Source organism: Neodiprion pinetum, chromosome 4 (assembly GCF_021155775.2).
Source record: "Neodiprion pinetum isolate iyNeoPine1 chromosome 4, iyNeoPine1.2, whole genome shotgun sequence".
NCBI classification, from domain to species: Eukaryota; Metazoa; Arthropoda; class Insecta; order Hymenoptera; family Diprionidae; genus Neodiprion; species Neodiprion pinetum.
In genome coordinates this window covers 27,370,731-27,396,397 of record NC_060235.2, presented here as the reverse complement: position 1 = coordinate 27,396,397, position 25,667 = coordinate 27,370,731, and the positions used below count along the sequence as shown (strand labels likewise).

General features: G+C 34.5%; 3 protein-coding genes across 4 annotated transcripts in view; 1 reads left to right on the top strand and 2 right to left on the bottom strand.

Moving 5' to 3' along the window:
- Positions 1-1,386: 1,386 nt before the first annotated feature.
- On the bottom strand, positions 1,387-13,412 carry Uggt (UDP-glucose-glycoprotein glucosyltransferase). 2 transcript variants are annotated; one of them, XM_046620717.2, is made up of 25 exons: positions 13,124-13,412; positions 12,280-12,499; positions 11,624-11,859; positions 11,137-11,319; positions 10,895-11,067; positions 10,053-10,248; positions 9,742-9,955; positions 9,399-9,619; positions 9,100-9,321; positions 8,663-9,021; positions 8,017-8,260; positions 7,735-7,929; positions 7,337-7,598; positions 7,112-7,220; positions 6,807-6,992; positions 6,501-6,707; positions 5,294-5,686; positions 4,842-5,019; positions 4,497-4,679; positions 4,309-4,412; positions 4,045-4,216; positions 3,760-3,876; positions 3,409-3,550; positions 2,616-2,688; positions 1,387-1,476 (listed from the first exon to the last, which is right to left on the bottom strand). In XM_046620717.2, exons 2-24 carry the CDS (start codon positions 12,497-12,499, stop codon positions 2,651-2,653), a joined length of 4,554 nt encoding a protein of 1,517 aa, XP_046476673.1. In that variant the 5' UTR covers positions 13,124-13,412; the 3' UTR covers positions 1,387-1,476; positions 2,616-2,650. The 2 variants fall into 2 exon arrangements, with proteins under 2 accessions (XP_046476673.1, XP_046476672.1); XM_046620716.2 differs by having other exon boundaries at positions 1,387-2,688.
- A 473-nt stretch (positions 13,413-13,885) lies between these two features.
- Positions 13,886-24,805, top strand: Cand1 (Cullin-associated and neddylation-dissociated 1). Its single transcript, XM_046619520.2, has 17 exons — positions 13,886-14,229; positions 15,404-15,573; positions 15,861-16,074; positions 16,182-16,474; positions 16,585-16,747; positions 17,377-17,650; positions 18,459-18,965; positions 19,124-19,407; positions 19,817-19,948; positions 20,067-20,235; positions 20,300-20,597; positions 20,981-21,179; positions 21,278-21,535; positions 21,594-21,782; positions 22,856-23,099; positions 23,659-23,805; positions 24,478-24,805. The coding sequence occupies exons 1-17, from the start codon at positions 14,188-14,190 to the stop codon at positions 24,609-24,611; spliced, it is 3,717 nt and encodes a 1,238-aa protein (XP_046475476.1). The 5' UTR covers positions 13,886-14,187; the 3' UTR covers positions 24,612-24,805.
- The window catches only part of wap (DDB1 and CUL4 associated factor wap), a 46,923-nt gene continuing 42,186 nt past the window's right edge, over positions 20,931-25,667 (bottom strand). Inside the window, exon 4 of the mRNA XM_046619521.2 lies at positions 20,931-21,765. The gene's annotated coding sequence lies outside the window, so the exon portion shown is untranslated. The remainder of the gene's footprint in view (positions 21,766-25,667) is intronic.

Sequence of the window (25,667 nt, the reverse complement as noted above, 5' to 3'; positions counted from 1 at the left end):
ACACAGCATTTTGTAGTGTACATATCGCGAGATATGAGATTCCACCTTACATTTTGCAGCGATCAGTAGGCAATACAGCATCAAGCTATTATAGATTATCTTTCCAACTGTCAATACAGAATCATTCGAATTACAATGAGGTGCATTTTGCATGCATGCCCACGTAAGACTCATCCTAGAAGCTCATAAAGATACGAAAGAATTAAATCCGAGGACTATATGCTAAAACTGTAGTTGCTTTCATTCATCAACTAGGAAATAAAAACCGGAATTCATACATAGATACTCGATAAATGTATTATAACGATGTAGATTTTCTGTTTAACTGTAAACGAGGAACGGAAACATACGTTCAATGTGTAAGTTTAATTGATGTTATATTCCAACGTAAATACAATCTATTTACGGTATAAAGTATACACGTATAAACTTTATAACTTATATCGGCACCAATTTCGGGGATTCTACACTACCAGAGTTCTCCGTCACACGTGGGAGGTAATCTATGTGTGTGTATTTTTAGACAGTTCCTAGAAACGTTGATCATCCTGCCATTTTCAAGAATTTATCAATAATTCCTTGAAAACAATGACAAATTACAAAGGCAGCTGTATCCCTTTTCCGGGTTCTGTATAACCCAGATAGTCAATTACCTGTGTCCGCGCAAAAAAGTCTACGTCACTCATAGCTGCAATTTTTGCTGCCTCTTAGCCGAATACCTATTTCCTCAGAATAATTTATAGGCAGCAAATCTGCAACAGTAATTTTTGTGTTATTACTTTATAGTATATAGCAAGGCTCGCTTGCGTTTATCTGTTGATAACGTTTGCTCAGGATTTTGTCTGATCTAATTTTAATAACAATTGGAGACATATCTTATTCCAATACTGCTAGCAATACCTTGCAAGCATTGCTGTTATTTTGTTGTCAAGATTGCGGGCAAGTTGTTATCTGAGTACCTACACAATTGACCCTTAAATATAGTTCGAAATGGGGGGGGGTCGTTAAATTAACCCTTCGATGCGAAACTGAGTGTTTCATACCCCGACCTTTTTCCTCCCCCGTGCGATACTTTTGACTCTATCCTTCAAACAACTAATTAGGTCTAATTACGGTCAAGGTTCAGCCATACTTCAAGGCTTTAACCGCGAATCCCCCCTACTTTTCATGCAAATAACGAAAAAAATAAATATACCTCTGTGCAGTCAAAGCTGAAATTGGCATTGTTATTTTTTTTATATCTAATGAGCATGACCCTGAACCTCAGTATCATTTGTAAAGTTGGTGTGATAAATAGAGAAAAAATTGTCTGTATAAAAGTTTCCGTACTACGTACTACCGTTTAAGTAATCGGAAATTATCAAAGTTAATATATCAAATTAATAATTAAATTACAAACGACACGTTTAATGAGAAAGTAATTGTTTACAAAGTATCTGCAGTGTTTACGCAGTGTATCTGGCGGTCAGGGGAAATCTGAAAACAAAAGCGTCTCTGATTACTAGAATTCCAGGTTTTTTTTCAGTTTTTCACAATTATTCACTTTCATTGTTCGATTATGATATAATAAAAATATTTCATCCTGCACGATGTTTTATTTATCACACGAGCCTTATGCGAACTTAATTTATTTTTCCACGTTAAATTCCACTTGCTCAATCAATTTTCCTCACAAGGAACTGAAATCTATCTCTCAAAAACAGAGAAATTGTGTGATTCAACCTCGATAGCCTGATACGGGCTACACGGCAAAACGTGTAACATAACATAATATGTTATGTTTCATAGTTGGTAGAAGAAAATAACAATCGCAGGAACGTAATAATTTAATTTTATAATGCTAAACTGGAAACGAATATTTCTGTGTGAGAACTTGACTGTATATAGAATCATCGTTATGTTTACTGCAAAGATTCATTTCGCATTGCTGTGATTAGGAAATTTCATTCAATAAAGTTATTGTTATTGTTAGTGTAGTGTTATTTTCTGTTGCAAATTTTAATTAATATGACTCTTGTTTTCCATAATCATAACAATATGAAATTACCGCTGAATTTTTTACCATATACATAAAATCCATATGGGTTCTTATAGTATTAAAATTGACCCCATTAAATTGTCACGAAACTGTTTTTAGATTCATATGCTAAAATAGAAATTAAACTTTCATGAGTTAAGATGAGTTCAATTATAAGATGTTAACCCTCGTAAAATGTACAAGTACAATTTTTATGTAAAGTTTAGGTATATTATCTTATTATATCATATTAATTGATGGCTATGTATGAATTCAGGTAGCTATATATAATTTTAACAGACATTTATTCGAATTTTCAGTCCTTGTATTTACAAATAGGAAAAACGAAAATTCAATTGTTACTTACAAATGATACAAATTTACCAGAACGTTGTTACATACATTTGCCAATGTCATACATTCCCGTTCACGTTCAATGTACAATTAAATGTTTTAATAAAATTTGAATGTTCTACATTAATAGTGTTCTTGTCGAGATATTTTTCTATTTTCAACGCTTGTAAAATGGCTTGCTATTATGAAAGTGACATGAAAACTGCAATAAATGAACTTTAATGATAAAATACACCTCACACACCTTACAGTAAAAATGCAATATTCACAATTCCAGGTTTACAACTCTTCATGTGCTGGAGAATCATCCATCATTTCTGAAAAACAAAATTGAGTATATTGATGACAAATGAAAACAGCACGAAGGGTCCCACTGCATATTTCATTTGTGTCATATTCATTTAACAAGGATCGATACCATTTTTTTCAAAAGTCAAGGCTGCATAACGAAATAAACAAAACAACGTTTCATTTTCGGACTCTATTCAAAGTGAATTATGCGTTAATAAAATACCATGAAATCTGCAGCAAACGACTTAGGAAATTTTATAAAATTCTTTGAAATCTCTCAAACCCCATAAAGTCTTTTTAAATAGTTGCTATCTCGTGAAATTTATTGGAACTCTAAAATTCTGAAAAATCCTTTGAATCCCGTGAAATCCGTTAAAATCGTTTGAAAATCTACGACATATTATAAATTCTGACGAAATCACTAGAAATCTCTGCACTCTTTCCTGCATAAAATTTAAAAATTATTTGACATTCTATAAAATCTTTTGTAAAACAAATCTTCTAAAATATGATAAAATCTTATATAATCCTTGAAATCCAAAAAAAAGAAATCTGAAATCTGTTGAAATCCTGCAACCCTGAAATCTCGTGTTTGTGGTTAACCCCGCAGTTTCGTTAATAATTAGTTTTTTACTGAATGATGGAGTCATATCATGGCAATAATGAATAATAATAACAAGTAAATGCAACAGGAGGATATAGTATTATTTTTATAAATCTTTATAATATTGTAAACTTTTACGCACCACCTTCCTCTCTTTCCGTCTGTCGATTCGCGTTTTCTATTTCCTGTTGTAGCCTCTTTATTTCTTCATCGTATCCAACCCATTCCGGTAAGATGCGCATAGCAGCTTGGAGCTTAGCTTCTTTTGTCATTGGGTTATTGCACTGTTATGGAAAGTATATGTTACGTTAGATAGTGATTTCCCATGCAGTATCAGAACCAGGCTTATGAATACTGCATATAGGGACTTATTATTGGACTATTATGTGATCACTATGAAATAATTTGCAATGCATATTACTGATACTACACTTTTCAATGTACTGTGGTTCTTTCGAGGGGTTGTACCATCACCGTGCATCAAAGTACTTACCAAGTCAATAGTTTTGGCATATTGCTTGGAATCATCATCGCACCACGTTTCACACCAAAGCCATTCCTGAGGCAAAGTCTTTATAGCTACTTGGTGTATCATATTATTTGGAAGGTCCTGGAGAATAACAATTCAGTTGGATTTACTGTGAATATTATATGCTATGGTATGAAAATTGACATCTTTGTAATGTGTACTGTTAAAAATATATTTGTAATACATGAGAATTTGATTATTTTCTGCTGATATCTCAAACTTGTTATATGTTATTCAACTTTTATTTACCTGGTCGAGATTTGAGAGGCTGTTAGGGTCTTGACTAAGAGCCTGATATTGACCTCTGAGTCTATCACCAGCAGCTATGCGCCTAAATCGTTTCAAGTCTACGACATATAAAGCACTGATGTGATAACGTCTTCCTTGTAGATGATTTCGCCAGTAACCTTGCTGCCAAAATCTGAGGAAAACAAATGTAAGATTCGAGTTTAGGAAAAATTGAATTTGAAATTTGATATTTCCATTCATTTCTCTCCCTTGTCACATCTTTACCTGAACCCATCCATTTCCCTTCTGCTTTCACAAAATGGCGTGTATGCATACGGTGCCCCACCAAGATCTAAATTGGCTAGTTCCTTCAAATCAGCTCTGACAACCTGTATGCGAAAAAAATCGAGTAATTCATTTATTCTTCGATGACACACTTGGCACTGAATTAAGTACAGTTACTGAATTTTTACCTGGTCTGCATCAACGAAAATGATTTTCTTCACATCTAACGGGAACAACACATCTAAAAAGAGAATTTTGTATCCCCATATGGTTCTTTGCTTTTCAGTCTGTTGGTGGAGCCAACGGGGCCATTTATATTGTACCAATTCGTATTCGAAGCCATATTTATTGGCCATATGTGGCAAGAAATCCTATAAAACATAAATTTGGACTTCACATATTAGATGGTCAATTAACAACATGCACGACAATTTTCTTTCAAACTAGAAAAAAACAACAGGAGGGAATTCCATCGTTAACTTAAAAATGCTGCTGGTAAGTTGTTAACTAATTTGTACGTTACTTTTGCTCACCTTCAAAGTAGGAGAAAGATAATTTTTCAAGAACCAAAACTTGACAGGTGTTTTAGTATGCTTGATTACACTGAGCATCATAATTTTAATAAATCTCTCATACAGATGTCCGGAAGCTAGAGAAAATATATTCAATTTTTCATCTTTATCTTCGCTTTCTTCAGCCGCAGTGAATGTCCTGTAAATTATCAGTTGAAGTAATATGAAACAGCAGTAAAATGTAGTTGTAATATACTAAGAATGAGTGATAGTGTAGACTGTAAATTGATTCTTCGCATGTTTTGCGATGACGTGCTTACTCAGTTCTCGAATTACTGAATAGTCTATCAATGCTTGTGCAAGATGTAAGTGAAATAACGCTAGAATTTGATAACATTCACGTAGATCTCACAAATCAGCTGTTTCGGAGGAAGATTTAATGATAGGAATTGAACACGTATTGATTTGTTTACCTAGATATTGAGTTCCATAGACCAGAGCTTGATTCATCTTCTGATAAAAGATCTACATTTGCTTTATCTGGTTTCTTGGAAACTTTCAGCTTCAAGACATGACTGCGCAATGAACTTATAACAACCTTCACATTGTTTTCACTCTGAATAACATCTTGACCATCAACGCTCGTGATGTCGTATATCTCAGCAGACCTTCCTTGCCTTAGTCGTAAAAGCCACTCACCAGGATTAGCTTTTAGCTGAAAATATCCCAGATTAGCCATAACAATGGTGTCAACTATTACGGGCTCATTTTCAGTGCCCAAAGTTATCTGTAATCCTCTGGGTGGATTCCCCATTACAGCTTCGAAACAGTGCCCTTCAAGAAGAAGGTGCTCCAACTCGAATTCACTGTCAAAAGATGAAGAGAATTCATAAGTAAAAATGATCAAACATAAAAATACCATTTAAAATAGGAAAAGATAGACGACTAAAAAACTGGGTGAATTTCAGAAATCAATAACTCAACAACCAATCATTCAATTCAATTGGGGTTTGTATCAAGCAAAATTATGTAAATTGAGCATCACTCACATTTTTCTAAATAGAATCATTATTTCTGGTGATAACATACATCATTTCACTTGGTACCATGTTTTGCAATGTGGTCTCTCAAAAATAGCTTGACCAATCTACTTTAATTTTGGTGATAGAATTCTTGAACAGTTCATCCGCTTTAATACGGTTCCATTTTTTTCAACTATCATATTTTCTTTTGTTAAATAATTATAAAAGGATTTTGAAGGTTTGAAAAAAATCGGTGTTCAACTTCAACTGGTTGGTACCTCTGGCCTGTGGCTATGTGTGTAACACGGTCTCCATTTAGGCGAATGAGAAAAAAATGTTAATATTTCGGATCGTGGCAAGGGAATAAACTGTTCAAAAATGTCGTCTGCAAATATGAAGTAAATCGATTAAGCTGTTATTTAAATATCCTGAATACCACAAGATATGTTATCAAGTAAAGTAGTTGACAATATTGTTGAAAACAATACCTCCTATAGTTGATTACAATCATATAGACAAAAAAATGTGAAGGCAGCTGGATTTACTTTTTCACGCATCTAATTGTATACCTATACTCCGTTGATAGTGATATAGTAGGAAAAATCTGTACTGCATCACTCCTGTACATGCATACGAAATTAGTACGATAAATATTTACCTTTGCACACCCATCGCTACATTATCTAATTTAATGTTGTCCAAGTCATATACGCTGCGCACAACTTCAACCAGCCAATTTTCTGGTGCATGGATATGCTGAGTAAGTAACGAAGAAGTTGGTAATTTATTAAACCTAGCAATTGCACCAGCGATCTGACCTTCTGGTGTAAATTGTAATTCCGGTTCCAGTACAAATCGGTAGAAACTGAAATAATCGTAAAATTAACATTGAAACGTGTTCAAAAAAGGAAAAATATATTTACTGTGGTTTACACAGATCTGATGGGCACTAAACTAAATATACCTTTTCAATGGCATATCACTGTTTTTGTCCAAACAGTTTAGGAATACTTTTACATGGCAGTTTAGGGTCTGTTGCAGAGTGCTTATAATCGGTCCAAGTTTTTGTGCCCCCCGAGAAACTGGGTCAACAATTGCAGTAAGATCGAATGCTACGCTGTCAGGATCTCCTGCAGGTATTTTGATGGCGCTGGAAATATATGATAACTCGATCAAAAACAATAATTATCATCAAGTCACAGCTGGGCATAGTATAAAAAACATGTGAATTTCAATATGAAGCTTGTCCTTTAGAAATTGCAAAATTACCTGTGTTCGTCACTGTGAAACGGCACATCAACTCGACTCCTCGTCTGTGGTCTTGGTACCAACAGTGCTACGATTTTTACAATCATATCATCTGTGATATCAATTTTCTCTGAGAACAAAGGTCGTACAATTTTTTTATGAGCATTTTTATAAACCTTAAAAATAATTTGATGCTTTTTTATGCATTAAAACAAAGATACCCATTTTTATTACATATCATCTTACCATATTCGTCATCGTCGTCCAAAGAATCTGCTTTCATTACATGTTTAAACAGTTTATTACCATAGGTATTTTGACTGAACCTTTCCAACAGACCAAAGTCTTCACTGGTAAATTCCTCATTTTCATCGAATGGTCCAATTATACGGCCATTACATATGATTGCTCTCATTCCACTTTCCAAATGTAGTGCATTTCTTACATAGTGCTTGTGCACCTCAAGTGTCATTGTTTGTTCATCAAGTTTCTTTTTCACATCTTCATTCTAATAACAGTATTTCTATTATAGAACAACACCCTTGGACATTTTATTCTTATGGGTATGTTAATAGTACGTAAGATTTGTATTTTATAATATTGTAAGTAAGAGTGAAATAGAATTATGGATTGAACGAGCTCACCTCAATTTCATATTTGCCATTAGTGATAAGAGAAATTGCATCATCCTGTGTAACTTGAAGAATGAATCTCATGGCTTCTTCACTTGATAATGCATTTAATGCGGCAAGCACAACTTTGTTTATGTCAATTTCAGGTCTACTATTATTTTCAATGCCATTTACAATAATACTGATCCTTACATCTGCATTCGATTTCTACAAAAATAAAATGATGATGATGATGATGCTGTGAGGAATGATAATCGTAGATACTTCATTTATTTGAAGCTTTTCATTACCTACCACATATTCAAATGCTTCTCGTAATAATTGTCTATCTATAGATAAGTTCAAATCAACTATGATCCAGAAAGTAAATAAGTGGTGTACAGCGCTGCGTCTAGATATATATACGTATTTCATCCGTTCCATGAGCCAGTTGGAAGTATCTTGTGAACTCCACTTTGAGATTTCGTTAGTTTCAGGCATGCTTCCAATCAAGTCAAGCCAATTATGCTTTTCTACTTTCAGAACACGCTCATTCAACCTGTGCAGAAAAATGTTAATTATGTCAAAGCTGTCACAAACTCAAGGTGTGAATAGATTTCCTGTTTCATCAAATACATTATAAAAGTGACTGAGATTTCGAATTAAGTAACAAAATGTTACATAATTAATATTAAACAAATATAAGAATATGTATAATATATATATGTGCCGATCCACCAACTTTTGACTAGATTTTTAGGGTCAAATTTGAATAGATTAAATGGTGTACACTCAAAGTGGGATCGAAGAATTTCCATATCTCAGTATATACTATAACATATCCAAATTGCAGCAAGATCAAAAAATTACTCAACAAAACTGACCAAAACTTAGTGCACATCCAGTACATGCATATAAATGTTAGATGATTAATACTAAAATAAAAATTTAGTAACTTCACCTGGGCATAACATTAGGTTGATTCATGATATAATCAATGACATCGTCGCCTTCGGTGAGCTCACCCCGGTATACAGCTTTTTGAAACGCAGGTGTCTGCGTCATTATGGTGGAAAGAACTGCTTCTTCAAATAATTCTGAGCTAAGCTGGTTAGATGGTAAAGGTATTCCATTCAGTAAGGCTTGAGGGAATTTATGGAATCCAGTACGTTTTACAAAGTCATTAGCTAAATGACGTCCGACATCATACTCTGATTCTTCCCCAAGGATATAATTTACATCAGCAGATGAATCTCTAGCCAGAATAGCTTTTCTTATTTCACCCACATCTGTATCGTCTTCATCGATAAAGTGTCTCAGCTATAACATAAAGACTTTTATCAAAAACACAGCTAATGACGACTCTCTATATAAATTAGGTAAATAAGAGAAACTTGCATCTGAAAGAAAACGCATTGCCTCTTTGTGTCCGAGTGATTCAGCAAAGTAGTGGTATGCATTATTGACTGCAACACTGGCATCCGTTTGACCTGTTACAGAAGTGTTATAATTGGTGATAAAAACGAAGCCAACACGAAGCGGAGCGGAATGTGTGTATAGTGACTCAGCCAAGGAGATTAGTGGTACTGCATCTTTGCTCAGAGGGTCAATGATTATGACCTAAAAGTCGAAATAAAACCACAGTTTGATGAAAATGTCTATAGCGTGTTTGTTATCTATAATCTGACATTACTAACCAAGTTATAAAGATTCCTTCTTATGTTTCTGAGCATGCCAGGAAAAGTTGGTCGTAAAAGCTCAGTTAGTGATGGTGACCATCGTTTGTATCGTGAATCGTTCTCAATATCATTAACCCATATGATTGCTGAATCTCTGATATCTATAGCAAAATCTTGGCTATCTCCGTTCCCTGACAAATCTAAAGCCAGTAGCTTATTCATTTTCTTATTTGCAAACCCTGTAACACAATTGCACCTTGAATAAAATTTGCAAAATGAAAATTGGTTTTCCTTAATGAACTGAACTAGTTTTATATTGACGATAAATCTATGATCTAAAACAGAAGAAATTTAGAATTACCAATTTTATGGAGTAATTCCATTACCCGCAATTCTGCACGTAACGACTCCAAGAGAGTCAAAATGTCGATTGCTTCCAAGTCGAAGAACAGTCCATTAAGAAATAAAGCTGTATCCGTGGGTTGAATATTCAAGTTTGCAGAGAATATCTCTTGGTTCAGTTTCATTTCTTTCTTCATTTCAGAATTCACTTTTGTTCTGATCAAAGATTTAGCCTACATAGTTGATATAAATGTGATAAGTTATTATTATAATTATTAACATTATAATCATTACATAGATGAGCCAATACAAACTAAAGATCATGTTGACCTGCATAGGAAAATTCTGAGCGATATCAGTAAGTGCATCAATTGCTTCACTTGCAGGTGATTTCATAATTCTTTCAGCAGCTTGATGACTTAAGTCTTGAAATTGCCATACTTTTAATGCTCCAATCTCATGGCTATTCTCTAGTAAATGCGTCTGTAACTTATCCAGTTCGGCCTGCTTGTCTGGGTATAAATTCCTGCATAAAACGCATCATATTCAACAAATTACTCTGGGTCATTGTGTGACGAATTTTCAATTTTTCGCAGCCAAAAATATTGTCCTGATTGTGTATAAATATTCGATTCGTTGTTCATACACAGTGGACAGCAGCTGGTTTTTACTGGAGTATTATTTCAAGAAATTATTTACATGTATCGAAATCTAAACATGGTGCATGTAACAAATCATGGGCTGATTTCATTTCACAAATCAATTACCGGAGCTGGTAAGGACCAATGATTTAAATCACGTTGGGATTGATTACATTATTTTCTGGATAATGTATTCATGAATGTCTTCAAACATTTTCATTTTTCAACAATTACATTTTTTCGTTGACTAGCTAATTTTATTCTGAGCAGTCGTCGAAAATTTCGTAAACATATCATAATATATCATTATAACTGCTTCACAAATTAGCAGAAATTGTGAGCACTTGAAAAATTTGCCAACGAAAAAGTTCATAAAAAATAGAAGACTGGTGAAATATCACTACAGGACTTGGAACATGTTTTTGATAAAAATCTGAAAACGCGAATCCCTTTAAATTATCAACTGAATGGGATATTTATTTGCCAAATGATTTAAATTTTTGATTGTTTTGAAATGGAGTCAGCTCATACTTTAAAATCCCAAAATTAAGCCCATCAATTTCTTCAATTCCATCACTTGTTGAGTCGGCCTCTTTGTCTGAATTGTCTTTAATGTCAGAGTCATCAGTAGCCTTGTATTCTGTAGATTTCATTTGAAGTTCAACCCCATATCCTGATAAACGCAACTTCTTTTCTGATCGATTCTAAAATTAATAATGTTCAATAAATAAATTTGGCAGAAAGTAAGATAGCCTTAATTTAATTTTCCTTACGTTTACATAGTGGCGCAAAACATAATCAATTTTCTTTTGTTCAGCCAAAGACTTCAATGTACTATGGAATTCGCTGAATTCCGCTGTTCCCATTTGACCATAAAGAATCACAGTCTTATCAGATTGCTCGCCACCAGGATAATGATGATCCACACTATAAGTGTCTATTTCTACTTCTGCTTGCTGCAAAGCACGAATGTTGAACAGTTTAGTGACAAATAAATTCCAATGAATATATCAGGCAATATAAGAAGAAAACCAACCAAAGAGGAATTCAAACTACAATATCTTACAAGAGTGTGATATCAGGTTTTCAAACATATCTCAATCTGAAAATACACTTTTGATTATAAAGAAATGTTAAGTTCACTGGGCTGCTATGAGATGATTAAATATATATAAATCATGTACGTATCACAATTTTTCAAGACTTTGTGGTGAAAATTGCACTATTTCTTCTTCCTGTATATCTATTAAATATGTCTACCTTGTTCACTAGATCTTCCAAATCTTTTAACGAACAAGTAAGCTTTCCACCAATGTCCATTGCAACGCTGCAGCCCAGATGCGAAATGTTTCTATTCTCTGCCATTTGATTGAACATTTCAACTCGCGATGAATATGTTCTCAGGGAGAGTCCTAGCTTAAGCACAGCTATTTCAGCTGGAGTTAAGAACTTTTTCGTAGCTGTGATAGCGACATTGTATGCATCTCTTTCCATGGCTATAAATATAATGCGATGAAGAGATTTGAATTGTAAATTTGATCATTTTTGCAGCAACAGATTTAACATGCAGGTTGCTTCCAGTTTGAGGGATATTCATGATATTACAGTTCCTTCTCAAGAAAATGACAAGAAAGATGGAGGCTACACGATGATGGGTGTATATAAAAAGTTAATCAGATAATTAAATAATTTGTAAACGTAAAGAAATTCAGGGTGTTTTTTGCAGGAAGTCAAGTTACGGATGTTAATCAGTTTGCTCATGGCTGAGTAGTTGTCTTTAATTACAGAGAACATGTAATTTTTCAATTTTACTATTTACAACCATTACGTCATGTTGTTCTATAATATAGAAATGTTAGAATTATATTTGATAATAAATTTAACATGTAGTTGAAATTACATTTAAATCAACTTACCATTTGGTGGCAGCAAATATGAACTGCTCGATATTTCATCGACAAATCCCCAGAAGTAGTCATGACTTTCATCACTGAGATACTCAGCTACCTCTAGTATCAGAGGCGTCTCTTTCCACTTGGCATCGATTAACGTTGTTACATATTTATTGACTTGTTTATCCGCAGTAATTTGGTTTAAGCATAATACGAATGAGTACCAAAGTATAAAAACCCACATCTGTAAAGATAAAACCTCAGCATTATAAATTATTCAACTAAATACCTAAAATCTGTCTGGCACGATTGCTACAAAATCACAGGAATATTAATTTCATGAAAATTACATGGAAAAGATAATAAGCGAGCTTCTCACAAACGTTATTTCTTTATTTAAGCAATTTCAGTTGCATTGACTGCAGAGACCCGATATATCGCAAATTAAAAGCAATTTAATTAAAAATGCTTAATAGCACATTATTCTGAACCAAAAATTAACATAGAGTTAATTTTATGGGAGATGTATAAGTATTACTCATCACACCTTGCAATATGTAGTCATGACACATTTTCGAATAAATTTGGTCATAGATTAGGTATAAAGAAAGTGCCTGATATAATTAAGCTTATCAAAATTTAAGGAAGCAATAACTTCCGTTTCTTCTTTGGAACATGATAGAGCCATACATCCTCATATTTCTGGATTTTATTATTTATATAAATCACGTTTAAATGAAATAATTGAGAAGTAACTAAGAAAATTTAGCCTGGGAAAATAAAAATACTTTCAAATACTGGCGAAACTTTCAATTTTACATCAAATTGCTAATATGCCAAGATAAGTCTGTTAGAACAAATACGGTACCTTTGAAAATAAGTTTAGTTTTTACGTTATACGTTATGAAGAATTTCTTAATGACAACAGCCAATCCATGCAGCGCACGTGCCACCGGGTACTAGTTACTACTACACAATCGTAACTTTGAACAAAACTAGCCTCATACTAGCCTCGTCAACTAAACCACAATTATAACCTGCACGACCACCTTGCGAATTTTCAACTATTTTTCACTACATAACTGGCATGCTGGCACTTTGGTACAAAAGGCAACAGCTTCACCGGTTTTTGACGGCGGAGTAGGGACAGACCACGACTGAAGCAGAAAAGGAACTGAGAGAGCCTACGCTCGGGTTCTTCTTGTTCCCGATCTAGTAGCGCCCTCTGACACGTAATAAATTTTTGTAACTAATTTTCGTGGCGCGTGGTCGGTAAGCCGGCGGTACATGGGCGGTGCGCATGCATAGAGATCTGTGGATGCAACGCAATGAGCGAACAATACTTTGCGGTTCAGCCATGGAAAGGCTAGAAAATTAGAGAAATTGCATTCAATGCAGACTTTTCCTATGATTTAGGGTGCATTCGTAATGTCTATTTGGTCCGGCGGACCACCGACTAGAGTGTTCGTAAACTTCACTCTGCGGCGGGCAGCTTACAAACCCTGACTGTTGCGTCAGCTACATTCGGATTCACAGTCAAAATTAAGTCTGTGGTCAAACCCTTTGTTGCCTCATAAAAAAAATCACTTCCGAGCTGGCCGTCTATTTACTACAACGTTCTGCCTGATGAGCTTTAGAACACGTATTCAGTATTAACATTTCCTACGTCCGTGGTATTAACCGTCACGTTTCGGCACTTCACAGTACTTCGTACAGAGGGTGGAAATGTTGCTTACCGTGGTATCTCAATAGAAATATTTTTTATGGTGATTTTTGACTCACCACGGAAAGTTAAGAGTAATATAAATCTTGTGTCTTGACGGCACGGTTTAACACACGAGTTGACTATTTCAATACTTGCATTTCATTATCGGTACCGTGCCGCGATATAAACAATAATTCGGCCGGCTGTGGACATTTTTACCCATTACCATGGCTAGCGTTTCGTATCAAATAGCAAATTTGCTGGAAAAGGTGATACATGAATATACTTCTACAAATAATAAACTACTTTTGTTACAATTTATGCAATAATTCGCCAGTAACCAAATCAACTTGTCATGCAATGGAGATAAAACTCTCGTTACTTAACCTATTAATTCATTTGCTATAGTCATTGGAATTTATTATTTCCAGGCTATCAGAGCAATTCGTGAAATCAGTTGCGTCTTTTATCATTAATAAATTATTACATTACGTAGATAATATACATCAAACTTCCTGTTTAAACATGTTATTCTAATTCTCTGTACGTCAAGTTTTCCAAAACAAAGAGGACCAATACCTTATGAGTCAATAATTTTGAAAAATATCGTTATAATACTCAATCGTTTCAGAATTAAATTTCAACTATTTCTTTAATGAATAAATATCATCATTGGATAAGAAGCAACGAACTCTCTCAATCCACTTAAGGTTATTGGTCGACTTTCACACTTCATTTTTAAGCTGACTTCGAATAGTTGTTATTAATACAGGAAGATTCACAAATAACCACTGGTTGTATGGTTGAAGGTATTTTATCTTCATTTTAGGCTCTGAAATCGAACAAATGGTCACTTGCGAACCTTGCCGTAAGAATAGCTGCTACTTGAACTTAATTCGAACATCAAGTACACACACTGAATTGTAAAAACAGGGGATTTGTCTGAAACTCGATATTTTACTTGGGCTATTACAGTTTATACCAGCATACTATCTTTATTAAACCTCAATCATCGATCATTATAGGCTAAAGATTCTAGTCATACTCTTAAAACATTAGTCTGGGAAAGCTGTGGTGGAAAATGTTCTTTATGAAAACAGTAAACTTTAACCAGTTAAAATATTGTGTAATCCATAATGAATTTTACAATTTATTTCTTTGACTCTATTAGTGCACAAGACAAGATATGTATATAACTCAAATTAATTGTCTGTTCACTGTTGAAAATCCGAATGACTTTCTTACATTATCCATTTAGGGGTCTCATACCTGATAAGGCATTTTACATAATTAAATTTATTTATCTAGAATTGTTTTGATTCTTTATACTATACACGAGTGACATTGTAATATGTCAAGTCATGGGTCGTTTCGATATCGGGTCAATTGATATTGATGCTTCCTATTGTGAAATATATAAGTCTATATTAATTTTTGTTTTAGATGACATCCAGCGACAAGGATTTTAGATTTATGGCAACGAACGATCTAATGACTGAATTACAAAAAGATAGTATAAAACTTGATGATGAATCAGAACGAAAAGTTGTCAAAATGCTTCTCAGATTGTTGGAGGATAAAAATGGAGAAGTGCAAAATCTTGCCGTTAAATGGTATGTCTTTGATAATATCAGTCATGGAGTGAATAAAAATCCATTCCACTCAATCGATCTCAATTCACATAAAATTATTATAATTCACAACCAACTAATAAGATAACGAAACAACCGAAATTGATATTTTAATTACAATAGTTTAATTCCGACACAATTTGATAGAAATTTGGCATGAAGACGTTTAAATGAGAAAATAAAGCGATACTGAAATTAAATCAAGTCAAAACTGTAGATTGTAATAATAATAGAAATCTTGTAGAAATTTACATTTTCTTTACTTTCAGTTTGGGTCCTTTGGTCAACAAAGTGAAGGAATATCAAGTGGAGACAATTGTCGACGCTCTCTGTGCCAATATGTTATCTGATAAAGAACAACTCAGGGATATATCGAGTATAGGTTTAAAAACCGTTATTTCGGAGCTGCCGTTAGGATCAAATGCACTCGCAGCTAATGTTTGCAAGAGGATCACAGGTCGCCTTAGTAATGCTATTGAAAAGGTAAATAGTAGTGAAAATATTATTGGATTAGTGATTCGACTAATCCAAGTACAGAAATATTGTCTCTTTGAAATATGTTCCGCTTAATACTCCAAACTTTATTTTAGCAAGAAGATGTACCTGTACAACTCGAGGCTCTTGACATCCTTGCAGACTTGTTATCTCGATTCGGAGCTCTCCTGCTAACTTTTCATCCGACAATTTTAGCAGCTCTGTTACCACAGCTGTCTTCTCCACGACAGGCTGTAAGAAAGCGTACTATTGTAGCTCTCAGTCACCTCGTCACATCGAGCAACAATCATTTGTATAACAAACTTTTGGACCATCTTTTGGATGGACTCACATCTCAAAAAGTTAAGAATGTTATTCGAACTTACATACAATGCATTGCCTCGATCTGGTTAGTACATTTTCACTATTCTAAAGTATACATTTTTTTTACTGTGCCTTTCGGTAAAGATTTAATGTATAACGCAATTTCCATGTTTCAACGTATTCGCATTGTTACAGCCGTCAAGCAGGCCACAGATTTGGAGAACAAATCGAAAGAGTGATGCCATTCATTGTACAGTACAGTAACGAGGATGACGATGAACTAAGAGAGTACTGTCTCCAAGCATTCGAATCTTTTGTATATCGCTGTCCAAATGAGATTACTCCACACATAAACAAGGTATTATAGGTCTTTTTTATATTTGATATCACCAATGACCATCGATATATGTGCACAGAGAATATTTTGTTGAAGTAACTGACCCTGTGTTCAAGAATTTTTGAATCTCATGATCTATCGTAGTTCAAATACGATAGGCGAAATAATCAAATACAATTCATTTTTTGTCAATTATCTTTATCCATGAGCCGATAAACGAGGAAATAGTCATGGAACTTCATTGGATGAAATATTCAGAAAATTCTGGCATCCACAGGGCATTAACACTATTCCTTACTCATTTACTGTCGAATTTTTCATGCTTAAACAGCTTTTGATGAATTTAACGACTAGTAGCAGGAAAGAATTAAGATGAATACGATTTCAAAATGGCAATGGCAATGAAAGAAGTGTAACTTTCGTTTTATATATACCAAATATCCTGATATAAATATTTTACTGAACGGGATAGGGAAAAATAATCCTTTTTATTGTGAAAAGGAAGAGATATTCATTTTAGTTTCAGCTAATTTTCCATCACTTTCAATATGCCATAAAACATTCATTGTCATGTCTATAAACACTGTAATTAATCAAATGACTGCAAAGTGGTTAACTCAGATTTGTTAAAACTTGAAAACCAATTTCAGATCATCGAGATTTGTTTGTCTTATATAACATACGATCCAAATTATAATTATGATGATGATCTGAGTGAACAATCGGATGGAGATTGGGTAGTTATGGAAACTGAGGAGGATGGTGAAGAAGACGGAGAAGATGAGTACTCAGATGATGATGATATGAGCTGGAAAGTACGCAGAGCGGCAGCAAAGTGTCTTGAGGCTGTTGTATCGACCAGGCGTGAATTGCTCCCTGAATTATACAAAGTTGTTTCCCCAGCACTTATCACCAGATTCAAGGGTGCGTTAACTTTGTTCATAATACGTCTTAACTGAATATATTTCGCTTCTGCTTTGCACCTTTTCTCACCCATCAAACGTCAAAGTGTCTAGAGTCGGGAAATGTCCAGGAATTTAAGACAATCTGGTAAAATGATAGAAATGTCAGGGTTTTAATGGCTTAGTTAGCAGAATTTTACTGATTTTTTTCATTGATACAGCTCCAAAGCAAATATTCTAGCCATCATGTACTACATCTGTATAAAGCAAAGACGTACAAAGAAGTACGTATGTTATAATTAGAACTTGCGCTTGTGTTAATTTGATGAAAAATGTAAAATTTTTTCAATAATCAAGTACTAAAACTAGTTCACACTCTTTAATGCTACGTATGCTTTTATTTCATGAAAATAAATATATACCATGAATTATCTTCATGTAAAAATGTCAAATGTTCGTTGAAATATAAAGTCTTGACTATTTCAAGTTAATACAAAAATATTATGCGTATAATTCAATGAATTTATGTGAGAAAAGTAAGTTCCCTTGGTAAGGATAGTTAAAATGAGCTCTAGGATAAAATCAATATTTTTTCCTGGAAAATCAGGAAATTTCAGGGAATGTAATGTGGCATTGACACTGAACATTCTGTTAATGCACATCACTCTCACAAGGGTTTGCCATATTAACTAATTTTCAGTCAACATAATGTTCCGGAGTAACGCAATTGCTGTTTAATCAAGCAAATGTATCATGTTAATATTATACTTGATTCCGAATAATTCAGTGCTGCATCCAATGTGAAGGTAAAGTTCAGATCTGTATTTCAGAGCGAGAAGAAAATGTCAAGTCTGACATCTTTCATGCATACATTGCATTATTGAAGCAAACAAAGCCAACCACGGGTTTAGCACTTGATCCTGATTCTATGGAAGAGGAAGAAGGGCCGCTTTCACTGCTTCAACAGCAGGTGCCACTGATAGTTAAAGCGGTTCACCGACAGATGAAAGAGAAAAGCATTAAAACTCGACAAGATTGTTTTTCCTTACTCAAAGAACTTGTACTGGTCTTGCCTGGCGCTCTGACGAATCATATCCCTGCACTTATTCCTGGTATACAATACTCTCTTGGCGATAAAAATTCTTCGTCAAACATGAAAATTGACACTTTAGCATTTATTCATACTCTGCTGGTAACTCACCACGCTGAAGTTTTTCATACTCACATGGCAGTTTTGGCACCACCTATAATAGCAGCTGTAAGCGACTCTTTCTACAAAATTACAGCTGAAGCTTTGCTGGTATTGCAGCAATTGGTGCAGGTCATCAGGCCCCATGGTAAGTCTTGAATCTCAATTACGGGTTTTACTACCAAAGATAATCACTTTACAGCATGTGATTTTGTTCGTATTTGACTAGAAAAGCAAGTAAAAACATCTTTAATTCATTTTGTCTTATTATGAGTTCTACTCAATTGTCTTGTTTCCGTTTTAAAGGTAAGCCATGCAATCCTGAGTTTGCAGCAATTTCTCATGAGTTATATCTCTCTACACTGATTCGACTTAAAACATCAGATATAGACCAAGAAGTGAAAGAGCGCGCCATAGCATGTATGGGGCAAATTGTAGCACACCTCGGCGATTTTCTTCATCATGAATTGCCTGTGTGCTTGCCCATTTTTCTCGATAGACTGCGCAATGAGATTACACGTCTTACAACAGTCAAAGCACTAACTTGTGTTGCTGCATCACCACTGAGAGTAGACCTGAAACCCATTATTGTAAGTTTTTTGTCTCTTTTAAATAGTTTTATCACTCCATTTTGTAGTTCCATTCAATTGACTTCTGTGAAAGATCAATAATACATAGTTTGAGCAAAACTTGAATCACTCAATTTAAATTTATGTGTAAAAAAATGTAGTAAATTTGTTGAGGCGAAAATGTAAGTTAATTCTATCTCAGATGTAATTTGTGATGGTAATTTCAATGAAGATATTGTACTAGTTATTACACTATACAAAAAATTGCTGAACTATATGAGTAAATGGGTGAAAAAGTGGGTACATTTTTGGAATCGAGTTGTGTACTTTCAAATAATACATTTCCGAAACTACCTCAATAATTTTACTAGCCTTCTACTCCAATAGATATACCCCCTTTTAAAGTTCAGTTTACTTATTGGTGTAATAGGAGGAAGCAATCCCAATTCTTGGTTCATTTTTGAGGAAAAACCAGCGAGCGCTAAAGTTGTGCTCCTTATCTCTTCTGGATACCTTAGTACGTAATTATAGCGCCGCCATGCATACGGACCTCCTGGACAAGGCAAGTCGAAATCTCCAATTAATTGCTATAGTTGAACTTGTCTTTCATTGTCATTTTAAGTAAGGTTGGAAATAGCAATCAAATATTGCAACAACTAATTTTCACTATCTCTCACCAGGTTACAGCTGAATTGCCTCCCTTGCTAAACGAAGCTGATCTGCACATAGCGCAATTGACACTTACTCTCCTGACTTCCATTGCTAAGCTGCATCCTGTTGCTCTGACAAGGGTGTCAGATAATATACTTCCAGAAATACTTGGATTGGTTAAATCTCCGCTTCTCCAAGGTAAAATTGGTTTGACGTGTCTCACAGGGCATCACTTATAAATAAATATTATGGATCAATACAGGTGCGGCGTTAAATTCCTTGTTGGAATTCTTCCAAGCTCTGGTTCAGGCACGTATCCCGGGTTTAGGCTACAGAGAACTTTTGTCAATGCTCATAGCGCTGGTTAGCCAACCTCAGACTTCAGTGCTGCACAAGCAAGCATATCATTCTCTGGCAAAGTGTGCCGCAGCCCTGACCATCACATGGCATCAGGAGGCTCAAGGAGTTGTTGAACAATTTTTAAAAGATGTTCAAAATCCACACAGTGACTCACAACACATCTTTGCATTGCTGGTCATTGGAGAAATAGGCAGACATGTGTATGTTTAAATTAATTCAGAGTTTACCCAAAGTAGATGTGAAGTGCTTTGACTAACTCACATTCAATGCTCTACTCCCTCAATTCGTGTGGTATAAAAGAATAATTTTAAAGATCAAAATCACATCCTATTTTCAAGTTTATATTAAGATCAAACAAAGTCCTTTAATTTTTTGATTTTTTTTTCCAACACTCATATTTCAGTCACGTTTAAAATGTGTTAGACTTGCATTCAATGAACGGTCCTGGAAGAAACACCACTTCTTCTAGATTCATTGACAGCACACTTAAGTATCTGAAAAGGCATTAGTGAAAACAGATTTTCTGGTTACAATAAGGTCAAACTATCAATAACGTGGGCATTGTTGAATAATACTTTTATAGAGACCTGAGCAGAATCAATTCGCTCAAGCACGTAATACTGAATTCATTCTCATCGCATTCTGAAGAAGTCAAATCAGCTGCTAGTTACACATTAGGCAACATAGCTATCGGGAATCTTCCAGAATATCTTCCGTTTATCCTCCAAGAGATTGAGGCGCAACCCAAGCGTCAGTATCTCCTGTTGCACTCCTTGAAAGAGGTACATAGCTTAAATCCATATTTAAAAATTCATCATCGTTTATTTCATATTATAATATAACGATACTTAAACTAATTTCTTTTCCTGCATAATTACAGATCATCACAAGTCAGTCTGCGAGCCCGTCTGGTGTATCTCACCTCCAAAATTTTGTGCCATCGATCTGGTTGCTGCTCTATAGGCATTGCGAGTGTACAGAGGAAGGAACTCGCAATGTGGTAGCCGAATGTCTTGGAAAACTCACTCTTATTGACCCTGCCACTTTGTTACCGAGATTACAGGAATCTTTGAAATCGTTATCAGCTTTAATGCGTACTACGACAGTCACTGCTGTTAAATTTACCATTTCGGATCAGGTACGTATTAGGACTATAAATACGGTATTACGCTACTATAATTTTTGTTATCCAACAGCCTCAGCAGATCGACCCGATGCTGAAGCAATGCATGGGACATTTCTTGGTTGCGTTGGAAGATCCAGACTTGAATGTTCGAAGAGTAGCTCTCGTAGCTTTCAATTCTGCAGCTCACAACAAGCCTAGTCTGATTCGTGATCTTCTTGAAATGGTACTGCCCCAGCTTTATGCTGAAACAAAAATCAAAGTAAGGACAGATGTTGTATTTCGAAACAGTATTAAATTACTTTTATTTTTTTAAATATTCATAACAAGATAAGGCAAACTAGTTTCAGTTTAACAAATTTGTTACAAGCAGAGAAAATTTTAAGTATTTGATTGAAAAACTGGCATGCAATATTATATACGATAGAAATTCGCGTACAGAATAGCATTATTCAAGTCGTGGTTGATTAATGATTTTATGTCATGCTCCAACATATGCAGTGAAAGAGCACAGAAGTTGCCACGAATTGAGGTCAAATTTCGCTTATGGATTTTGGATACAAATGAATTGACATATATTTCAGCTTCGCTTATCCTATTTTTGCGATTTTTGAGATATTTATCGTCAAAGTTGCACATGGACCTCTAGTATATTTCAACGAAAATCGCGCGAAGAATATTTCACGACATTCTATGTCAAATCAACCGATCAGTTTGTTAAAAATTGGACTTCAATGAATCATCTATTTTTCAGAACACTGTAACTTAAAATCTGGATATCCTTTCAAAAAAGTTTGCGGCTTTTTATGAAATCTTTGACATCCATTTTTTTTTAACTTTCTTCATTTCATTGAAATGAGGTATTTACCGAAAATCTACGTAAGCTTTCTGTAGCGCAGAAGTGCTTAATTCCATTCAGTTCAAAATACATGGTGAAATATTATTTTAGACAAAAGTCCAAATTTCATGCGTCTTGTAAATAACAAAACAATAAGTTGACTGAGACTCTTATTGTCAATTTTCGTTCATATTCACATCCTATAATATTTAACTTGAAACTAGAAAAACCAACCAACGTATATTTTGGTGAACAGACCTAAACATGGTATACACATGTGCAAAAATCTCTCAGCAGGTTTAATTTTACATGGAATAATATTTTGTCTGAGGCTACTCGTAGCTGTTCGTTTTTCAATATATTTGTTATTCTAAGATGCTTCAATTCTTGATCAGGAACTCGATTGTATCAGTTAGGCATATCCTTTTTGATCTATGATCATTAATCCAATATTTAGAGATATTAACTATCCAATAATGCTTTTCTATTCAATTCAGAAAGAGTTGATAAGACAAGTTGAGATGGGGCCTTTCAAGCACACTGTAGATGACGGCTTAGATTTGCGGAAGGCAGCATTTGAATGCATGTACACACTGCTCGATTCGTGTCTAGATCGACTTGACGTCTTTGAATTCTTGAATCACGTTGAAAATGGTCTGAGAGATCACTATGACATCAAGATGCTGACGTATCTCATGACTGCACGGCTCGCTCAGCTGTGCCCCACTGCTGTCTTACAGAGTAAGTAACAAATTTTGTCTAACTCTTGCTCGGAAAGTTTGATTTTTAAATCCTGCGAAGCGTGCATAAAATACCGCAATTTGGACAATGCGGTTGAACAACGTTTACGCGTGCGCACAGTTGAACAGTTCACACAATTCAATTTTACACTTTGTATCATTAAGTGTAAATTACCTAATCACAAACTTATGCGCTGTCAGTGTCACCTTCGTTGCTTCTGAAATGAAACTTTCCTTCACAGGTATTGAGGAAAGTAGCATGTGTCACACTTGCGGCTGAGTAATATTTTACTAATGTAATTATAGCATTCGCATTGTCCTGCATTCACACTAGTACTCGTGTGGCTCATGCTGCAAATTTCACACTCATCGGAAATCACCTACTTTTCGTACTTGTGGCACAACATACTATTTCGCAGTCACTGTGTAGTTAAAATTTGTGGGCAGGTCTAAAAATTATACATTGACGATACGAGGGCAAAATTCTAATTATTTTGCAATTTTGATATCTTTTTGATCCAACTAAAAAAAGCTAACCTTTTTATTCTTTACCATTACAGGGCTAGAAAGATTAGTTGAACCCTTGAAAAGTACCTGCACGATGAAGGTGAAAGCTAACTCTGTGAAGCAGGAGTACGAAAAACAGGACGAATTGAAGCGATCTGCATTGAGAGCAGTTGCTGCGCTGTACACAATACCCGATGCTGGTAAGTAGTTATTTTGACTGTAGAAGTTGAAGATGAGTATCCCTGGGTTTTGATGATGGATAAAATTGTGAGTGACCAATATTTATTTATAAAGATGATATTAATAACAATGAAAACACGTATACACGGGGAAATTTATTCTGAGACGGTTAACTTTGTCGTCAGGTCAGTTATGTTGGCAATGCCGAATCAGCGCGCAGCACTACCACCGGCCGGTTGCGAAACAGGCTCAATCTTTGTAAAGATAATGTAAAATACTTGAATTTTTTATTGTTGGGTTCTGTTATATTGGTTATATTTACGAAGATTGAGCCTGTTTCGCAGCCGTTCGCCATTTCAGAAGCCATTTTCCCGTGTGTACGCACGATATAAACTTCATTTTTCTTAGTACTTCTACCATTTTGTGTTTTACCAATAAACTGTTCAACTAAATTTCTTGACACATTGTAAAGTTTCCTATAGAATGATTGAATAATATTAGTAATGGAGATGCATAAAAAAAATTTTTCCACATTCAGGACTTTCCTGAAACATTCAACTTCAAAAAGTTCTTTTAAATTTACCCAATGAAAATTTAGGATCACAAAGATTTAATGCAATTATATGTACTGCCACAAAAGTTTTGGACGTAACCATCACAGGGATAATATATTTCATATTTCACGATTTCAGAAAAGAATCCCTCTCTGAGCGAATTTGTGGCTCAGATAAAGGCAAATGCAGAACTGCAACCACTATTTGAGGTGATACAAAAGGACTGTACAGGAAGTACCATGAGCGAAACTAATATTATGGATCAAAGCTAAAGATTAATGATTTAATTTTTGTAACTTATAGACACCGTCGGTTAAGTACTTGTGGTAATATTATTCATAGTTTATTTCTACATGCTATATTTTCAATTATTTCAAATTTAACATAGTTTTTGAAGAAATGTGATTTCCTGTAGTGCGTTGTGTATAAACTTAAAAATAAATTTACCCTACGGTAAGCATTTTCTCATTAAAACGATTCGTGTTCTTCACCCGTGTATCCTCTGATATCCAAATCAAGTCAAGATTTCTATCTAAGTCAGCCTAATTTTTTAAATGTGCTGCGGTTTTACGTGATACTAGACAAAAGCAGATATGAAATTTACCTCATATGATAAGTTGATTTCAGGCTTCTATATTTAGGACTGTCTCTACCGGAAAAATACGATACCCGTTATATCGGTATGTATCATCTAATACTTCGTCTGTAATTAATAGAAAAATAAATAGCAATCCATAAGAATTGATTTCAATGTGCGCTATGGTGTATATAATTAAATTACGCGTCAGTATGATCATGGCCATGGAGTTGAAATTTCAAAAACACATCAATAATTCAGAATTTTTAAATAAATATACACTGCACGTATACTCATATGGGATGCAGATGAGATTCAGAGGTCAGTTTGCTACCATTCAGTGCTTTTCGATACTCATAGAGCTCAATTTCACCGTTGACTGAATAGAGTATTATGTTTAAAATTCGACAACTTAGAATCATTAAATTTGTTATTTTGCTATTTTTTTTTTCATTCAACCTGCTTACCAAGGAGAGTTTACGATTTTTTCAAGTTTTCACTTTAATTCGTTAGCGAATTACGAATTCTTAAAACGTACCGATTGAACTTTTGAAATCAATATTAACACAACTCTGGAAAAAAAAGATATTGATAAAAGTGAATACACATTTCTTTTTCTGAATCCCATACTTTCGAAAAAAGACTATACATGTATCTCCAATTGTTTTATCAAATTGGACAGATATTTCCGGTTTTACACAATAAAATAAAAAATAAAATCTGTCATAAATGCCCCGTTTTATTTTCTTTT